This window comes from Lathamus discolor, chromosome 4 (assembly GCF_037157495.1).
Source record: "Lathamus discolor isolate bLatDis1 chromosome 4, bLatDis1.hap1, whole genome shotgun sequence".
In the NCBI taxonomy this organism is placed as follows: Eukaryota; Metazoa; Chordata; class Aves; order Psittaciformes; family Psittacidae; genus Lathamus; species Lathamus discolor.
Window position 1 is genome coordinate 127,287,097 of NC_088887.1, and position 18,266 is coordinate 127,305,362.

Sequence of the window (18,266 nt, forward strand, 5' to 3'; positions counted from 1 at the left end):
TCCTGCTGTCACACAGGGTCCCCTGTGAGCATCCTGCAGGCATGCACCCTGAGGGTGGGGGACAATGGCAGCCATGGGCTCTGCATGCACCCATGGGGACAGTGTGCATCCATGGGGACAGTGTGTGTCCATAGGGACAGTGTGTACCCATAGGGACAGTGTGCATCCATGGGGACAGTGTGTCCATAGGACAGTGTGTGTCCATAGGGACAGCGTGTGTCCATAGGGACAGTGTGTACCCATGGGGACAGTGTGTGTCCATGGGGACAGTGTTCATCCATACGGACAGTGTGTGTCCATGGGGACAATGTGTCCATAGGACAGCGTGTGTCCATAGGGACGGTGTGTGTCCATAGGGATGGTGTGTGTCCATAGGGACGGCGTGTGTCCATCAGGACAGTGTGTACCCATGGGGACAGTGTGTGTCCGTAGGGACAGTGTGTGTCCATAGGACAGTGTGTGTCCATAAGGACAGTGTGCATCCGTGGGGACAGTGTGTCCATAGGACAGTGTGTGTCCATAGGGACAGTGTGTGTCCATGGGGACAGTGTGTGTCCATAGGACAGTGTGTGTCCATAGGGACAGTGTGCATCCGTGGGGACAGTGTGTGTCCGTAGGACAGTGTGTCCATAGGGACAGTGTGTGTCCATAGGGACAGTGTGCGTCCATAGGGACAGTGTGCATCCGTGGGGACAGTGTGTGTCCATAGGGACAGTGTGTCCACGGGAACAGAGCATGTCCTGAGGGACAGCACGTGTCCAAGAGGGACAGCAGGTACCTGCAGGGCCAGCACGTGTGCAGGGAGACAGCAGCATGTCAGGGGACAGCACGTGTGGTGTGAGGGACAGACACTGCCTGCAGGGACAACGTGTGTCCTAAGGGACAGGGGATAGCGTGTGTCCATAGGGACAGCGTGTGTCCATGGGGACAGTGTGTGTCCATAGGGACAGCATGCATCCATAGGGACAGCGTGTGTCCATAGGGACAGGGGACAGTGTGTGTCCACAGGGACAGTGTGTGTCCATAGGGACAGGGGACAGTGTGTGTCCATAGGGACAGTGTGTGTCCATAGGGACAGGGGACAGTGTGTGTCCATAGGGACAGTGTGTGTCCATAGGGACAGGGAACAGCGTGTGTCCATAGGGACAGTGCGCATCCATAGGGACAGCGTGTGTCCATAGGGACAGGGGACAGTGCGTGCACATAGGGACAGTGTGTGTCCATAGGGACAGTGTGTGTCCATAGGGACAGTGTGTGTCCATAGGGACAGGGGACAGTGTGTGTCCAGAGGGACAGTGTGTGCACATAGGGACAGTGTGTGCACATAGGGACAGTGTGTGTCCATAAGGAGAGCATGTGCCCATAAGGACAGTGTGCATCCATAGGGACAGGGGACAGCATGTGTCCATAGGGACAGTGTGTGCCCATGGGGACACCGTGTGTCCATGGGGACAGCGTGTGCCCATAGGGACGGGACAGAGTGTGTCGGTGAGGACAAGGTGTGATCTGGGGACAGGACGTGCCTGGAGGAGGGTGCATCAGGAGGGGGACAGCAGGGATGGGGGTGGCTGCATGGGGGGCAGCATGCGTGTAGGGGACACCCTGCAAGCAGGAGGGACATGGGCAGGGGACAGCAGGCAGCAGGAGGGACACCACGCATGGAGGGGACACCCAGCAACCAGGGGCGCAGCACAGCCCAGACGTGGGCCCCCAGCACCCCATGCTGTGGGTGCAGGGTCACCCCCAGATCCCCATCCCCATGTGCTATGGGTGCTGCGGATGCTGTGGATGCTGCAGGTGCTGTGGATGCTATGAGCATTATGGGTGCTGTGGATGCTGTGGGTGCAGTGGGTGCTGTGGGTGTTGTGGGTGTTACGGGCACTGTGGATGCTGTGGATGCTGCGGGTGCTGTGGATGCTGTGGGTGTTATGGGTGTTATGGGTGCTATGGATGCTGCGGATGCTGTGGGTGCAGTGGGTGCTGTGGGTGCTGTAGGTGTTACGGGTGCTGTGGATGCTATGGGCGTTATGGATGCTGTGGATGCTGCAGATGCTACGGATGCTGCAGGTGCTGGGGGTGCAGCGGGGTGCAGGGTCACCCTCACCCACTGATTTATCCAGCCCAGGCACTAGGTTGGCCCTGGCTAAACCAAGCTTAGAGCCTGCTCTGCCTCCAGCCCCCCCCGTGCCTCAGTTTCCCCTTGGAACCAGCCCTGACCCATCCCAGCCATTGGCCCTTCAGTGGCTGTTCCGTGCCAGCGCTTCCTAGGGCAATAAGGAAGATCCCAGCCCCGGCATATGGACAATGGGGCTTTATGGCCGGATGGAATCAGATAGGAGCAGTTGAGATCCGGGGTGCTGCTTCCGAGCCCAGCCTGAGCTCGTGGCATGATGTGGGGTTAAGCAAACTGCTCCCAGAATGGCCTAATCCCACGGGATCAGCAAAGAAGAAGTGAATGGTAACACCATTTAAGGCTGGGATGCTCTGAGCCTGATCCAGGGATGCTCTGACCCAATCCATGGATGCTCTGGGGACCCAGGGGTGCTCCGAGCCTGATTTAGGGATGCTCTGAGCCTGATCCAGGGAGGTTTTCCCCCCTTTCAGGACATCTCTCCATGGACATCCCTTTGGCATGCCAGGTTCTGCTGCCACCCTCTTCCCTGGCACTTACTGCTCCAGTTCCCTCTTGTTATCCCACCCATTGAACCTGGATTAAACCAGGATTATTCGTTTGTTCTCCTCTAATGAATTCATTCATCCCTTCTATTCCCAAATCAATTCTTTAGGCTCTTGGCAGGGAATAGAAACCAGCAGCTCCTGGGGTCAGGAGGGGATCAGGATTAATTATCCCAGTGGGAATGCCCAGGAAGGGAAGCGGCGCAGCAGCTTATCCAGAGATGCGGTTACAGATCCAGGGCAAGCAGCATCCCCTGGACCACTGAGAGCACCCCGCTGGGATGCAGGAGCCCAGCTCAGCCCCATCGCATCCAGGATCCCTTGGGAATATGACCAAATCCTTTGGGAACAAAAGGTGGCACCTCTGGGGGGAGGAGGGAGCTATAAATACCCGGTGACTGCTGGGCTCTAATGACTCACTCCAGTCATTACTGCGCGTTGCATAAGCACCTGCATTCCCGGCTCCACAGCATGGAATTACGCTGCTGTTCCCCTTTTTTCCCCCTTATTTAATGCAAAGGGCTCCAGCAGCCCTGCAGGGGCTCAAACACCCCCCATTCCCGGCTCTTTCCAGTGGTTTCATGGCAAAAGTTTGGGATGCGGCTGCCGAAGAGTCCTCGGCTCCTTTGGGAAAGGGGTTTGGGAGTCCCAGATGTGCCCCAGTGATGCCAGTGCTGGATCTCAGCAATCCCAGTGTCACATCCCACCAATCTCTGTGCTGTATCCCAGTCAGTCCTGTACCACATCCCACCAATCCCAGTGCTGTATCCCAGTGAGTCCTGTACCACATCCCACCAATCCCAGTCCCATGTCTCAGCAATCCCAGTACCACATCCCAGCAATCCCAGTATGGAATCCCAGCAACCCCAGTGCTGTATCCCAATGAGTCCTGTACTACACATTCCACCAATTCCAGTCCCATCTCCCAGCAATCCCAGTGCCAGGTCCCAGCAATCCCAGTACTACATCCCAGCAAGCCCAGTGCCATGTTCCTGCAATCCCAGTGCTGCATTCCATCAATCCCAATGCCACATCCCAGTGATCCCAGTGCCATGTCCCAGCAAATCCAGTGCTGCATCTCAATAATCCCAGCCCGCATCCCAGCAATCTCAGTGCTGCATCCAAGTGAGCTGTGGTGCATCCCAGCAATCCCAGTGTCATGTCCTAGCAACCCAGTACTGCAGCCCAGCAATCCCAGTGCTGGATCTCAGCAATCCCAGTACCACATCCTAGTGCCATGCCCTAGCAATTACAGTGCTGCATCCCAGCAATCCCAGTACTGCATACCAGTGAGCCCCGTGTCACATCCCAGTAATCCCAGTGCCACATTGCAGAAAGACCAGTGCCGCATCCTAACAATCCCATTGTCATGTCCCAGTGAGCTTAATTCTGCATCCCAGTAATCCCAGTGCCACATTCCAGCAATCCCAGTGCTGCATCCCAGAAATTCCAGTGCCATGCCCTAGCAATCCAGAACCGCATCCAGCACTCCCAGTACTACATCCCAGCAAGCCCAGTACTACATCCCAGTGCTCTCAGTGCCACATCCCAGCAATCCAGTATCACATCCCAGCAGTCCAGTGCTGCATCCCAGCAATCCCAACTCATCACGCCTGTGTTGGGACCACTATGGGAAGTGGTGGTGGAGAAATCTTAGTTTTGGATCCACAGGCTGGGAATTCTCTCCTCCAATGTGGTATTTGTGCAGCGGCACCATTAACTCCTGGAATGGGGATGGGATGGAGGGGGTGAGGACCAGGGAGCAGGGATGCAGGGATGGAGGGGATGAGGACCACGGTGCCGGGATGGGATGGAGGGGATGAGGACCAGGGAGCAGGGATGCAAGGATGGAGGGGATGAGGACCAGGGAGCAGGGATGCAGGGATGGAGGGGACGAGGACCAGGGAGCAGGGATGCAGGGATGGAGGGGATGAGGACCAGGGAGCAGGGATGCAGGGATGGAGGGGACGAGGACCACGGTGCAGGGATAGGATGGAGGGGATGAGGACCAGGGAGCAGGGATGCAAGGATGGAGGGGATGAGGACCAGGGAGCAGGGATGCAGGGATGGAGGGGATGAGGACCAGGGAGCAGGGATGCAGGGATGGAGGGGATGAGGACCAGGGAGCAGGGATGCAGGGATGGAGGGGACGAGGACCAGGGAGCAGGGATGCAGGGATGGAGGGGATGAGGACCAGGGAGCAGGGATGCAGGGATGGAGGGGACGAGGACCACGGTGCAGGGATAGGATGGAGGGGATGAGGACCAGGGAGCAGGGATGCAAGGATGGAGGGGATGAGGACTACGGTGCTGGGATGGGATGGAGGAGATTAGGACCAGGAAGCAGGGATGCAGGGATGGAGGGGACGAGGACCACGGTGTAGGGATGGGATGGAGCAACAGGGAGATGCTGATGGGCCACAGGAGAACCTGGAGCAATGGGAGCAGCAAACTCAGGATGTTTGGGGTATCCATGGGATCCCTGCACATGCTCCTCCATCCTCCAGCACCCGGAGGCAGTCAAACTCCCACACTGGCACCTGCATCCCTGGATTTCACCTTCCCCAGCCTCAAGCCATGATGCAAATCTGTTTATTCCAATCCCAAAGGATTTCTCCAGGTGCATCCAAGCGATGGATCGTGGCACCAGCGCAGGGTGCCCCATGGTTAAACATCACTGTGGGATCCATGGGAAGGACAGCATGGCAACAGCTCCGGGTTCATTCCAGCCCTGCACAGTGATGCAGGGAGCTGCAGAATGTGGGAGGTGACACCAGCCCCGAGGTGACACAGGGATGGGACACGGTGATACCAGCCCCATGGTGCCACAGGGAAGGGACACAGTGATACCAGCCCCATGGTGCCACAGGGAAGGGGCACAGTACCACAGGGATGGAACACGGTGATACCAGCCCCATGGTGCCACAGGGAAGGGACACGGTGCCACAGGGATGGGAAACGGTGCCACAGGGATGGGGCAAGGTGATACCAGCCCCATGGTGCTACAGGGATGGGACATGGTGATACAGGGAAGGGACATGGTGATACCAGCCCCATGGTGCCACAGGGAAGGGACACAGTGCCACAGGGATGGGAAACGGTGCCACAGTGATGGGGCAAGGTGATACCAGCCCCATGGTGCCACAGCAAAGGGACACGGTGATACCAGCCCCATGGTGCCTCAGGGAAGGGACACAGTGATACCAGCCCCATGGTGCCACACGGATGGGACATGGTGATACAGGGAAGGGACATGGTGATACCAGCCCCATGGTGCCACAGGGAAGGGACACGGTGATACCAGCCCCATGGTGCCTCAGGGAAGGTACACGGTGCCACTGAAGCTGTTATCTGCTGAACCAACACCTGGAGCCCCAAGTGCCTCCGTTAAGGAAGGGCTGAGCCCTGTTTGCTCTTCCCGGGTGGTGCCCGCACCGTGAGCACCAGGTCCCTGCGCTGCCAGGCTGGAGGAGCGGCTGCCCTGGGATACCAGGAGCCGCAGGAATGCAGCCCGGCTGGTCCGGGGGGCTGGGATACCTGGGAGCACTGCAGGGATGCAAATCCCCGTTCCCATCGCACAGCATCCCCGCATCCTGCAAATCCCATCCCTGTTGCACTGCATCCCTGCATCCTGCAAATCCCCCTTCCCACCACACTGCATCCCTGCATCCTGCAAATCCCCCTTCCCATCACACTGCATCCCTGCATCCTGCAAATCCCTACTGTACAGCATCCCTGTACCCTGTAAATCCCCATCCCTGTTGCACTGCAGCCCTGCATCCTGCAAATCCCCATTCCCATCCCGCTGCATCCCTGCATCCTGCAAATCCCTATTGTACAGCATCCCTGCATCCTGCAAATCCGCATTCCCATCACACTGCATCCCTGCATCCTGTAAATCCCCATTCCCATTGCACTGCACCCCTGCATCCTGCAAATTCCACCCTGTTTACACTGAATCCCTGCATCCTACAAATCCCCATCCCCATTGCGTGGTCTCCCTGAATCCTTCAAAACCCCATCCCCATTGCACAGCATTCCTGCCTCCTGCAAATCCCATCCCCTTTGCACTGAACCCCTGCATCCCACAAACCCCCATCCCCATTGCACAGCATCCCTGCAACCTGCAAATCCTCCTTCCCATCGCACTGCACCCCAAGACACCAGGACCCAGCTCGCTGAAGTGGGAGGGTATCCCTGCTCCCCATCCAGCTGTCCCAAGAGGGAACACTGGGAATGCCGGGGGACAGGAGCTTGCATGGCAGCACCAGAGCAGGGAGGAACACGGAATGAGACCCCCTTCGGGACCTGCACACGATGCAACCAGCACCCGAGGGAGCCGTGCTCCAGCACCAATCCAGGCAGGAGCCGACACGCGGTTACCCTGGATCCCTGGGGAATTGTCCTTGGATAGCGGCAGCGGCACAGAGGCTGCCAGCTCCTGGTGCAATTAGGAAGTTCAGCTGATACCCAGAGGGAGCTCAGTGAAGCAGCCGGAGGTGGGATTAGCTGCATCCCATGATCTTCCCAGCGCTGTTTCCTGGATTTTTCCCCTTTTCCAGCTTTTTATTCCCCTCCCTGACCCCCTTCCCCACCCCAACGCACACCCAGCCCCACAGCTCAACCCCGCATTCAGCATCTGCGGTCCCTTCCAGCCACTGCCATCGGCAATACCCTATGGAAACAGAGCAGGACCGCAGCACCCTGGCTCTGCTGGCACTGCCCCATCCCTCCCTGGGACCAGCAGCATCCCTGGAGCACGGATCCAACAGCCTGGAATTCTCACTGAATCCTGGTGGGATTTCCCTGTTAGCACGAGCGAACCTGGGAATCTGGAATATCAGAGGGATGGGAATGGACATGGCCACGAGGTGCTGGTGCCTTGAGGGTCCTTAGGGTGTGAGCAGCTCCGTCTGACACCCAGGGGCTTAAGAGACCCCCAGCTCTCACACAATGGGGTGTGATGGGCACAGCAGTGACAAAGAGGCCCCCCTCCTTTGGTGGCAGCCGTCCGCAGCCCCACCGTGTCCTTTGCAGCGGGGACACAAGTCCTGACACCGATGGGAATGCCGGGAAGGCCGGCAGGGAGACGTAACATGGGCATGGAGATGCCCCATCCTTCACTGGCATTCCCAGGTCCTACCATTGCTGCTCGCCCCAGCAATGAACTTCAATCCACTTCAGCAGCATGGCCAGATCCTGCTGGGAATGGGACCAGCACCGGAGCGGGTCAGGCTATTAATGCTGGATTGATTGCACTTCCTATGAATGAATGGCTCTCCCACAGGATGAATGCTGGCTCCGGCTTCCCAGCCACACCATTCCCAGCCAGGAGGGCCGGCAGCCACATACTCCCCATAACATGTCCCCAGCCCCATCCCTTTATTGGGGTCCCCATCGCAGGGTCTGCAATGCAGGAGCTGCAGAGCCGGGATGTGACCGAGCTCCCCAAGGGAGGATGGAGCCGGGAGGGATGAAGCTGGGTCCTGTCGGCAGCACGGAGCGCCTGTGCTGAGCAGGCACATTGCGGGGTGCAGGAGGAGCTGGGGTCTATCGGGAACGCAGCGCTCGCTCCCGGCGCGCTCCCGTTTCCATGCACGAGCGATGCCCAAGCGCCTGATGCTGCAATCCCAGCCCACGGACCTGCTGTCCCATCTCCCTGCCAGCGATGGGGAGGGGGGGTCCCCAACAGCACCGCGGCCGCTGCCAAACCCCACCTCCACAGAGCACCCACACAGCCGGGAGCAGCTCCCCCGCTATTCCCATCGGGAAGAGACCCCCCCCCCCCTTTCCATCCCTGCATTCCCATGCAGCGGGCTCTGGGTCCTGCATCATGGTCCATGCACAAGGATGTGCCCCAGCATCGGATGCAGCTCCCAAGGTTTGAGGGGGGGGGAGATGTGTGGGGCTGCTGGCCCTGGTGTCCCCTCCATCCAGCCCATGGCATGGGACACATCCTGCTGCAGCTCTTCAGGGAGCAGCATTCCCAGAGGAATCGTGTCCATCTGGTGAGGGCAGGATGGGAAGCAGGTGCCTGGCAGGCAGCCACAGATATTTCCAGGAATGTCATATGCTTGGGAACAGCCACCCCCAAAACCAGAGCCTCTCAATCCCTCCCCAAGCCCTTTGGGTGCAGCAATCCCAGCTCCCACCATGAGCATCACCCACAGCACCCTCCAGAGCGGGTGCTTGGCTGAGGGAAACCAGCACCCAAAGGACACCTCAGTGCCCTCATCCTTCTTTTGGGGGACCCTTGACCCTCATCAGCTGGGTCGGGGCTTCCTTTGGGGCTTTCTTTTTACCCAGGTGCCCATCACCCTGGTGTCTGACACCAATCTGGCCCCCACAACCAGCACTTCTCATGCAGTAAGAGCTGCTTTGCCCCATGTTCCATGTGTGTCCACGCTCCAGCATTAACAAAACACTCGAGTTTCGGGGATGCACATACACGTTTTTGCCGACTCAGCATCACGCCCATTCCTGTGAGGCCGGGATGAGGCCATTGGAGGTGGCTGATCCCATCCCTGCTCCAGAGGAAGGATGCGCACAGGGGAAGCGCTGCCAGGGAGGAAGGAGGCTTCCGAAATGTATGAGCAGAGGGAGGCTCCTGGGTACCTTTGCTTGGGAGACCCAGCCCTGGTCCGGGTCTTAGCCCTAAGCCTGATCTTAGCCCCAGCCCTAGCTCTGATCCCAACCCTAAATATACCCTTAGCCTTAACCCTAGCTCTACCCTGAAATGCAATCTGAACCTTAGTTCTGAGCCTAGTGCTGAACATAACCTGAGGTTAGGCCATGCCCTAAGCATAACCCTAACCCTAACCTTAGCCCTAGCTCAAGCCCTGAACCTAACCTGAAGCCTAGACCAGACCTGAACCCTAACCATAGACCTAGCCCGAGACCTAACTTTAGTGTGAACTCTAACCCTAACCCTAGCTCTAACCCTAACCCTAATCCTAGCCCCAGCCATAGCTCTAATCCTAGACCTAATCTAACCCTAAATTTAGGCCAAGCACTAAGCATAACCCTAATCTTGGCCCTACCCTAACCCAAAACGTAACCTTCGCCATAGCCCTAACCCATGTACAAGTCCAGACCCTAGACCTAAGCCCAGCATTAGACCTATCCATAGAGTTCATTCCAACACCAAACTCAGATCTAACCAAAGCCATAATCCTAAGATTACAAAGACTTCCAGCACTACCCATAAACATAACTGCAAATAGAGGCCAAGCCCTAGACCTAAAATTAACCTTAGCCCAAGCCCTAACACTACACTTAGCTTGAAACTTAACCCTAACACTAAACATAACTGTAACCGGAGCCCAAAACTTAACCCTAACCCTAATCCAAACTGTGACCTTAGAACTAGATATACCGTAACCCTCACTTGAGAAATAGCGGCAGCTTCAACCCAAATCCTAGCATTAGCCTTAGCCCTGACTATAACCCTAAACCTAGCCCTACCCTAATGCTAACCGTAGCCCGAGCCCTACTGCTAAACCTAAACCCTAACCCTAGCCCTAACCCTAGCCTTAACTCTAATCCTAGCCCTGACCCTAACCCTAACCCTAGCCTTAACTCTAATCCTAGCCCTGACCCTAACCCTAACCCTAGCCCTAACTCTAACCCTAGCCCTGACCCTAGCCCTAACCCTAACCTTAGCCCTAAACCTAGCCCTAACTCTAACCTTAGCCCTAACCCTAACTCTAACCTTAGCCCTAACCCTGGCCCTAACCCTAACCCTAACCTTAGCCCTAACCCTAACCCTAACCCTAACCTCAGCCCTAGCCCCAGCCCCACAGCAGCTGCAGGCCAAGCCCATCTGCCCTGCACCTGAGCCCCATCCCATCCCCACACCCCCGTCTCCCACCTGACGAGCCCCCCGAGGTGCTGCAGCAGGACCAGGAGGGTCCCCCCATGTCCCGCAGCTCCCCTGCACAGCCGTGCTCAGGACCAAAGAGCCTGGAGCTGCAGGTCCCTGCTCCCAGGCAGTGACAATAAGCTCCTCAGGGATGTGCCATCACCCTGCTCGAGCTGGGAGATGAAAGACTTTGCTGGCACCAGCAGCTCTTCCTGCGGGAAGGATGCTGCCAGCGCCCTGGTTGTGTGAGCAGGGGAAAAATACAGGGAAAAGCCTCATTCCTTCGGGAGAGCAAGGAAAAGCACGGCAGCACCCACGGCTGGTGTCCTTCTGGCTGGGCTCCAGCCAAGTGACAGCCCAAGGATCCATCCCGGCTGTGGGACAGGGACATGGGGTTATCCCTTTGCAGGGAATAAACCCCAATGTGTGAACTGCTGTAGAGCCGTACGGACATTCCAGTTCCACTCCATGGGGAGAAGAGGCTCTGGATAGGGATAGTACATCACCTCCCAGAGAGGACCGTCAGCATCATCACCCCACAGCAACCAGCTATGGAACCTCCGGGACATGGATGGGTTCCCTTCCAACCTTCCCAACCCACCTGCATCTTCACCCTGTACCAAGCAGCTATGGAACCTCCGGGACATGGACGGTCCCTTTCCAACCTTCCCAACCCACCTGCCTCTGGGCGAGGGGAGCGCAGCCAACACAGCTCAAGGACTGAAGGAAGGGGGGTGGATAAAAGCCCTCCATCAGTCTCCTCCTTTCAAATGCTCATTATAAATAGCTCCTCGGTGTGTTCTGAGTCACCCAGCTGAAACGTGCAAGCTAATAACCAACTGGGAAGTGATTCCAAGCCAGGGAATGGGAGGATTCTGGCAAAGTCATCACTCCTGTGCCAGCGCTGCACCGGCAGCTGCTGATTGTGTTTTCCCTCCTTAGGTACCACAAACCTCCACTGCATCTGGTGAGCAAAGGGCTTTGGGGATGCTGGGACACGTGGTGAGTCCGTCTGCATCAGGACAAGCCCTGAACTCCCTTTATTTCCAGCCAAAAGAACCAGGGTTCGATATTTCCTATGGGAAACGTGCCCATCCAAAACCATCTTTCTTCTTCTCTTTGATTTCTGATAGGAAGGACAAACGGACAGAGACCAGAAGGTCTGAACCCACCCAAAAACATTCCCTGCATGCTCTCAAGCCATCCTTATTCACCTCTTCCTCCCTACACTGGCTTTGGATTTGAGGATGGGGATGGAAGCGGAACCAAAGGCTGCTGATGATGCCAAATAACCAGGCCCTGGGCCGTCCCAGAGCCGAATCCCACAGGCTGCTGTGCTAACCCATCCCTTGAGGGTGGTGCCTGGTGACAAGGTTCGGGGCCACTTTGCTGCTGCCGCAGCATCGTAGCCCACCATGGACCAGGAATAGCTCCCCGAGACCCCCAGCCCACACTCCAACCCCCCCCCCCCCAGACAGCAAACCTTGGGGTCACCCATTGCATGAGACCACCCCTCACCCTTGACCCTGGGATGGGGGGAGCCGCCAGGGTACCACTGCCTGCGCTCTGCCTGCTCTCCATCACCTAAACCCCCCTTTGCTGGATGTGATGGAGCCGCAGCAGCAGCCACAGCATCTCCCAGCTCTCTGCATCCCCCTCGCTCCCCCCTCCATTCAGACCCATCCATTAAGGGCAGCTCAGCCCTTTGAAGGAGAAAGCTGGACAAGCAGAAGGTCCCAAGGCCCTGCCCGCACTTCTGGCTGCAGCCCAGCGCCAGCCACGTGGGAGCTGGGAAAGAGACAAAGCAAAAGCAGGGACCGAGGTCAGAGGAGAACGCTGCTGCAGCCAGGGAATCCTGCATCCCGCATCCCACATGGAGGAGCGGCTGGAGCGCTGCCTGCTCCGGACGGGTGCTCGTCCTCCTGCGGCTCATGACACTGAAAGCACTTGCTGCTCTGAAGATAGGGGGGATGGAGGGGGAGCTTCTGGATGGGTCCTCCCCACCCAAGGGACCACTCCAGGCTTGGAGACGTGCAGGGTGCCAGGAGCTCCCCCTCCATCCTCCCTGAGCTCCAGGGTGAGGTGATGCAAAAGTGCCCCACACACCTCCAAGTTGATGGAGCAGCACCAGGCTGGGCAAAAGGTGCAGGGTGGGCCTGCACTTGGCTTTGGTGATGCCTGCAGACCTCCAAAAGGTGCCTGGACTGCTCCACCACATGGATGCTCTCTGCATCCCAGCCAGTGCTGCTCCATGGGTACCAGAGCAAGCCGTGGAACCATGGAATCGTTTGGGTTGGATAGGATTTTTTAAGGTCCAGGACCACGAAGGAAGCAGCAACCAGGTGGGTACATCAGGGGGGTAAAATGGGGATGGTTCATTACACATGGCCCTTGCGTGAGCCTTGATGGGGACACTCTGTCCAGGTCCTGGTATCAACCTGAGGACACACTGCCTGCGTCCTGTATTAACCTGGGGACACACCGTGTGGACCTTGGCACTGGCCTGGAATAACTGGCACTCAGACTAACACACATCCTTTGTGGAGGGGATAAAGATGCCTCTTTATCCCATCGCAGGACACTGGTCCCTTTCCGCTCCTGGACACTCATCCGGCCAGGACGGAGCCCTCATCCCAGCTGTGGCCAAGCCGCGGTCCCTCCTCCATCACGTGCCTGGCACCGATGCTGTCACCAAAGCAGCGCCGAGCCCGGCGGCACTTGCCTGGTTCACACTTCCCCACGTCTGCTCCTGCCAGAGGGAAGAGCCGGATGAGGCCGCTTCCCGAAGGAAGCCTTGACCTGTGCCCAGGCTCCGCCGCGCCGGGTCCTTCCCTGCGGGGCTGCTCAGAGCATCCTTCTCCTGCGTGCTCTCAATGCGCAGAGCTCAGCTGCGGCTCCCCAGCCCCTGGCTGCTGTCAGATGCTGTGAGCACGGCAGCTCCGGGCACCCCAGCATCCCACCCGCCCGTAACCGGGTCAGGAGCCGCTGCCGGGAGGGAAAGGAGGAAGAAACGGGTTTGAACGTGACCTGGATAATGCAGGATGGCGCTTGAGTGGCTGCCAGCGACGCTGCCCTGCGAGGAATCGGAGCTCATCCACCACGCACGTGGGTAGACCTGGCCCACCGCTGCATCCCGGCCCCACGCAGCATTCCCAGCGTGCTGCGAGGGTGGGAGCAGCTTCGCTGGGATCTGCTGGCAGCATGCAGGCAGAGCCAGCAGGAAACAACACAGGGCTGGAGGGGAGGCAGGGAGCAGGCAGCATCACCCCGGCCTCACAGGGACACCCATGTGCTGAAGGGGCAGCTGCCAAGGGCATCACCGGAAAGCACTTAGGAAGCTTTTCCATCCCTATATCTCCCAGGGTGTGCGGGAACAGGGATAAACATCTAGGAAAGACATGGCGTTGTATCCTGGGTAAAGGGGAAAGCATCTCATCTCAGCATCCCTGCCCTGGGCGGCTCGAGAGGTGCAGCAATCCAGCTACACTCAAGTAGCATCCACCATTCTTAAAGCCATTAAACAGGAGCTGCAAGTCGGCAGCGGCATTCCAGCCGGAGGGAACATGGGGATGGCAATGGCATTTCAAGACCTTTGTGTGCTGTGCTGAAAGAAAAGGACACGGGCACATGTGGTGGCAGCAGCATGAAAGGATCTCTGCAGGGAACAAAGCGCACACAGCACCAGGGAGAGCTGGGGGGAAGGATGCTGCCCGCGGAGACTGGATCCAGCACCCACAGTGGGGGGGATCAGCAGGTCCTGGAGGCCTCTGGAAGGTGGATCTGAGCCCCACATCACCGTAGGCAGGAGATGCTGGAGGCTATTCTAGAGCCAGGCAGACTTCGCATCCAAAGGTCACCCCATGAAGGTGCGAAAAGCTGGGGATGCCAGAGGGAAATACGTGGGGATGAGGCAGGAGCGGGCGGCAGCTTCCCTTGTGCCCTGATGGTCCTGGAATCACATCAAGCACCCGCTCCAGGAGCCCTGAGGATGCTCCCGGGCACATCCCCATGAGGGATGCAGCGCTGGGAGCGGTGGTGCCGGCTGCCGAGCCAGCACTTGAGCATGTGGAGCTGACATGCACCCGTCAGACAAAGGAATCCGAGCACCCAGCAGCTTTCCTCCTCATCCCCTTACACCCTCATCCCATTCCCACCGGATCAGCCCATCCCTTTGGCAATGTGCGGTCTGATCCCAGCAATCGCTGGGGTGGGAAACAAGGGATAGGGAGCACCCAATATCTCTGGATACCCGGGAAGCAGAGCACCCACGTACTGCAAACCGCCTGCGCAGAGCAGTGGAGCCTCGTGAGTGCTCCATACACACACAAGACACAGAGCCGGGGATCTCGGCCATCCCGAGCCACGGTGATGGGAATCGAGGCACCGCATGCTGCTTCCCGTTAGCCAGCTCTGCCCCTCTCCCCACGTGGGCTCTCCGGAGCATCACCCTGCACGGCTGGAAGCGAGCACTGTCATCCCTCAGCAAGGTCACCCCCTGCGAGCCCCTCATTCCTGCGCTGTGGAATGAGATCCCCCCTGATCCCCGTCCCACCGCGCTGCACGGGATCAGCAGCACCGGGACCCCCAGACCTGTTGCGTGGGGGGGGTGTGCAGGGGGGGGGCTCCTCCTGCCATGCATGGAGCCACCGAAGCCACGATGCCGAGGCCTGACCTAAGTCACTCACATCCCCCCCCAGCCCACTGCCAGGCCAGGAGCCTTCCGCTCCGAAGGGAAAGCACCACGGGGTTACAGGGAACACGTAAGGGTGGGTCAATAGGGAAAAGGGGAGATGCCGATGGCAGCAGCGCTCCCGCACAGCATCGCCCATCAGGGATGCCCTGCCCTGGGCTCACACAGTGAGGAACCGAGGGGGGGTCGCAGCCTGCGATCCCCCTGCACCCCAGGCGGGAGGCGGAACTTTTCCCCTCTCCGCGATGTCTCCCTCTCGCCTTCGCGCAGCCTCCCCCCCCCCCCACCGAGCATCGCTCCCTCCCGGCGTGGTCCCCCCCCAGTCCCCGGTGCCGGCCGGAGGGGACTCACAGGTCAGACGCAGCCGCCTGGTACGGCTGGCTCCGGCAGAGGATGGAGTGTCCGCAGCCCTGCCCCATGGCTCCGCATGCTTCGGCGGCCGGCGGGGGCTCGGCGAGGGGCTGCGGGCAACGCGGAGCCGCCGCTGCGCCCGGTTCTCGGTGCTGACGGGGAGCGGAGCCCGCTGCTGTCAACCCAGCCCGATGCAGCGCGCCGAGGCGTGCGGGAGGGGAGGGCGGGGAGGCGCGGGGGGAGGCTGGGGGAAGAAACGCCGCTGATTGACGGCGCCGCTGCGGCTCCGCGGGGCTGGGCGGGGGCCGGAGCCGCTCCCGCGGAGGGGCCGAAGGGGTCCGCACCTGCCGCTCGCTGCCGCCCGCCCTGGGCCGCGCCCGGCCTCGCCCGCAGCGCCGCCCCGCTCCGGGGGGACGCCGCCTTTGTCTAGTGAGCAGCACGCTGGCCCTGCCCGCTCCGCGCTGCCCGCGGCGGCGCCGGGTCCTCCTGGGCACCGCAAGAGCCCGTCTGCCCGGCTTCTGCCCCCGGGGCAACGGGCAGCGCAAGGAGATGCTGGGCAGCACAGGGCGATGCTGGGCAGCGCAGGGCGATGCTGGGCAGTACAGGGCAATGCTGGGCAGTACAGGGAGATGCTGGGCAGTACAGGGCAATGCTGGGCAGTACAGGGAGATGCTGGGCAGCACAGGGTGATGCTGGGCAGTACAGGGAGATGCTGGGCAGCACAGGGCGATGCTGGGCAACACAAGGCAATGCTGGGCAGCACAGAGTGATGCTGAGCAGTACAAGGCAGTGCTGGGCAGCACAGAGTTATTGATGCTGTGCAGCACTGGTTTTGCAGGCAAGTCCCTGCCCCAGGGCAGCACCAGACCCACAAGTAGGTTCCTTGCACATTGGCACTGGGCAGCATCAAGCAGTATGGAGCAGCAGTGGCCCACAGGCAGGTCCCTGCCCCAGGGGTACTGGGCAGCACCAGGTAGCACCCAACCGTTGAGCAGGTTCCTTCCCCAAGGACACTGGGTGGCATTGAGCAGTATTATAGAATCATGGAACCACGGAATCAGCCGGGTTGAGAAAGAGCTTCAGGTCCATCCAGTGCAGCCACTGCCCCACGGCCACCCCTGCCCCATGGCACTGAGGCCTCGTCCCCACGGGGTGTGAACCCTTGCAGGGCCGGTGCCTGCAGCCCTGCCCTGGGCAGCCTGTTCCAATGCCTGAGCACCCTCTGGGGCAGGAATTGTTCCTCAGCTCCATCTAAACCTGCCCTGGGGCAGCTTGAGGCCGGTTCCTCTTGTCCCATCCCTTGTTCCTTGGGAGCAGACAAGCAATGGACAGCAACGCCCGGCGGGCAGGTCCCCAGCAGGGCAGCGGGTCCCAGACCAGGTAACACAGGAGCAGGGAGGGGATATGCTGAGACCTCGGCCATCCCACATGGGTGAACCCAGCTTGAACCTGCCCCTTGAGCCTGCACCCCCAGGCAGGAGGAGCTGGAGCCTCCCGTGTGCCTGCAGCATCGCTCCGTGCCTGTGCCCGTGCTGCCACCTCCCGAACCGGCGCAGCTTCCCCCCGGCAGCCTCACTGAGCACGGAGCCCTCTGCACGCCTGCAGCACCGAGCACCGCGCTGGGCACGGATGGGCTGGAGGAGCAGATGTGGTGTCCATGGCTTTATCCCCCACAACCACACTGGGATCTCCTGCCCTGGGCCTCCTGGGTGCCAGGGAGAGCATGGAACAAGCACCCTCTGCCTTGAGCACTGCCAGGGATGGGGCAGCCACAGCTTCTCTGGGCACCCTGTGCCAGCGCCTCAGCACCCTCACAGGGAAGAGCTTCTGCCTAAGAGCTCAGCTCAGTCTCCCCTCGGGCAGGTTCAAGCCATTCCCCTTGGCCTGGCCCTACAGGCCCTTGTCCCAAGCCCCTCTCCAGGTTCCCTGCAGCCCCTTTAGGCCCTGGAGCTGCTCTCAGGTCTCCCCTTCACGCAGTAGTAAAGGGGGAGAATCCCCTCCCTGAGCTGCTGCTCACACTCCGGGGGTGCAGCCCAGGACGTGGCTGGTTTCTGGGCTGCAGGCACAGCCTGAAGCCATTGAACATCCCGAGGTTCTACGGTCCCACCTCTGCAGCCACCCCACTGGTGCTTCCCCCTCCCATGGTAACCCAGGAGCATCCCTCTGGTCCTCAGCTCAGCGGCATCTCTCTGTGGGTGTCCGCATCCTCCCCACGCTCGCTGTCTGCTCCGCGCTGCACCAACCCACACCCCCAGGCTGGGAGCTCGGCTTCACGGCACGAGGTCTTGCACCAAAGGCAGCTGTTTTGGTTGCTCCTCGGTAGCCTTGCAGCGATGCAGCCCTCCGGGGTCACTGCTTCCATAGGGAGAGGGGCGGGATGCGCTTTGTAACTCCTGTGGATACGCTGCTGCCGCCCTGCTCCGTGGTGAGCCCACGTGAAGAGCAGCAATAGTTATTAAGAGATTTGCACTCAAATCACATCAGTTCCTGTCAGATTCACATGGATTAATATCCCCATGCTCCTCAGAAATAGGCCGAGTAACGTATCCCTTACTGAGAGCCTGCCTGCCTTGGCCACGGGAGGAAACCGAGGGCCAGATCCGTGATGCCTTCCCGGTTTTCACCACAGGAGCTGACGGCAGAGCCAGGGCTCATTCGGGGTTATTTTAAGGGCCATCACTTTAACCTA

General features: G+C 59.5%; 1 protein-coding gene across 1 annotated transcript in view; it reads right to left on the reverse strand.

The window, feature by feature from the left end:
- Positions 1 to 15,762, reverse strand: part of PDE2A (phosphodiesterase 2A) — a 50,623-nt gene extending 34,861 nt beyond the window's left edge. Inside the window, exon 1 of the mRNA XM_065678969.1 lies at positions 15,578 to 15,762. Coding sequence (XP_065535041.1) covers positions 15,578 to 15,645 — 68 coding nt within the window. The 5' untranslated portion in view covers positions 15,646 to 15,762. The remainder of the gene's footprint in view (positions 1 to 15,577) is intronic.
- Positions 15,763 to 18,266: the final 2,504 nt, after the last annotated feature.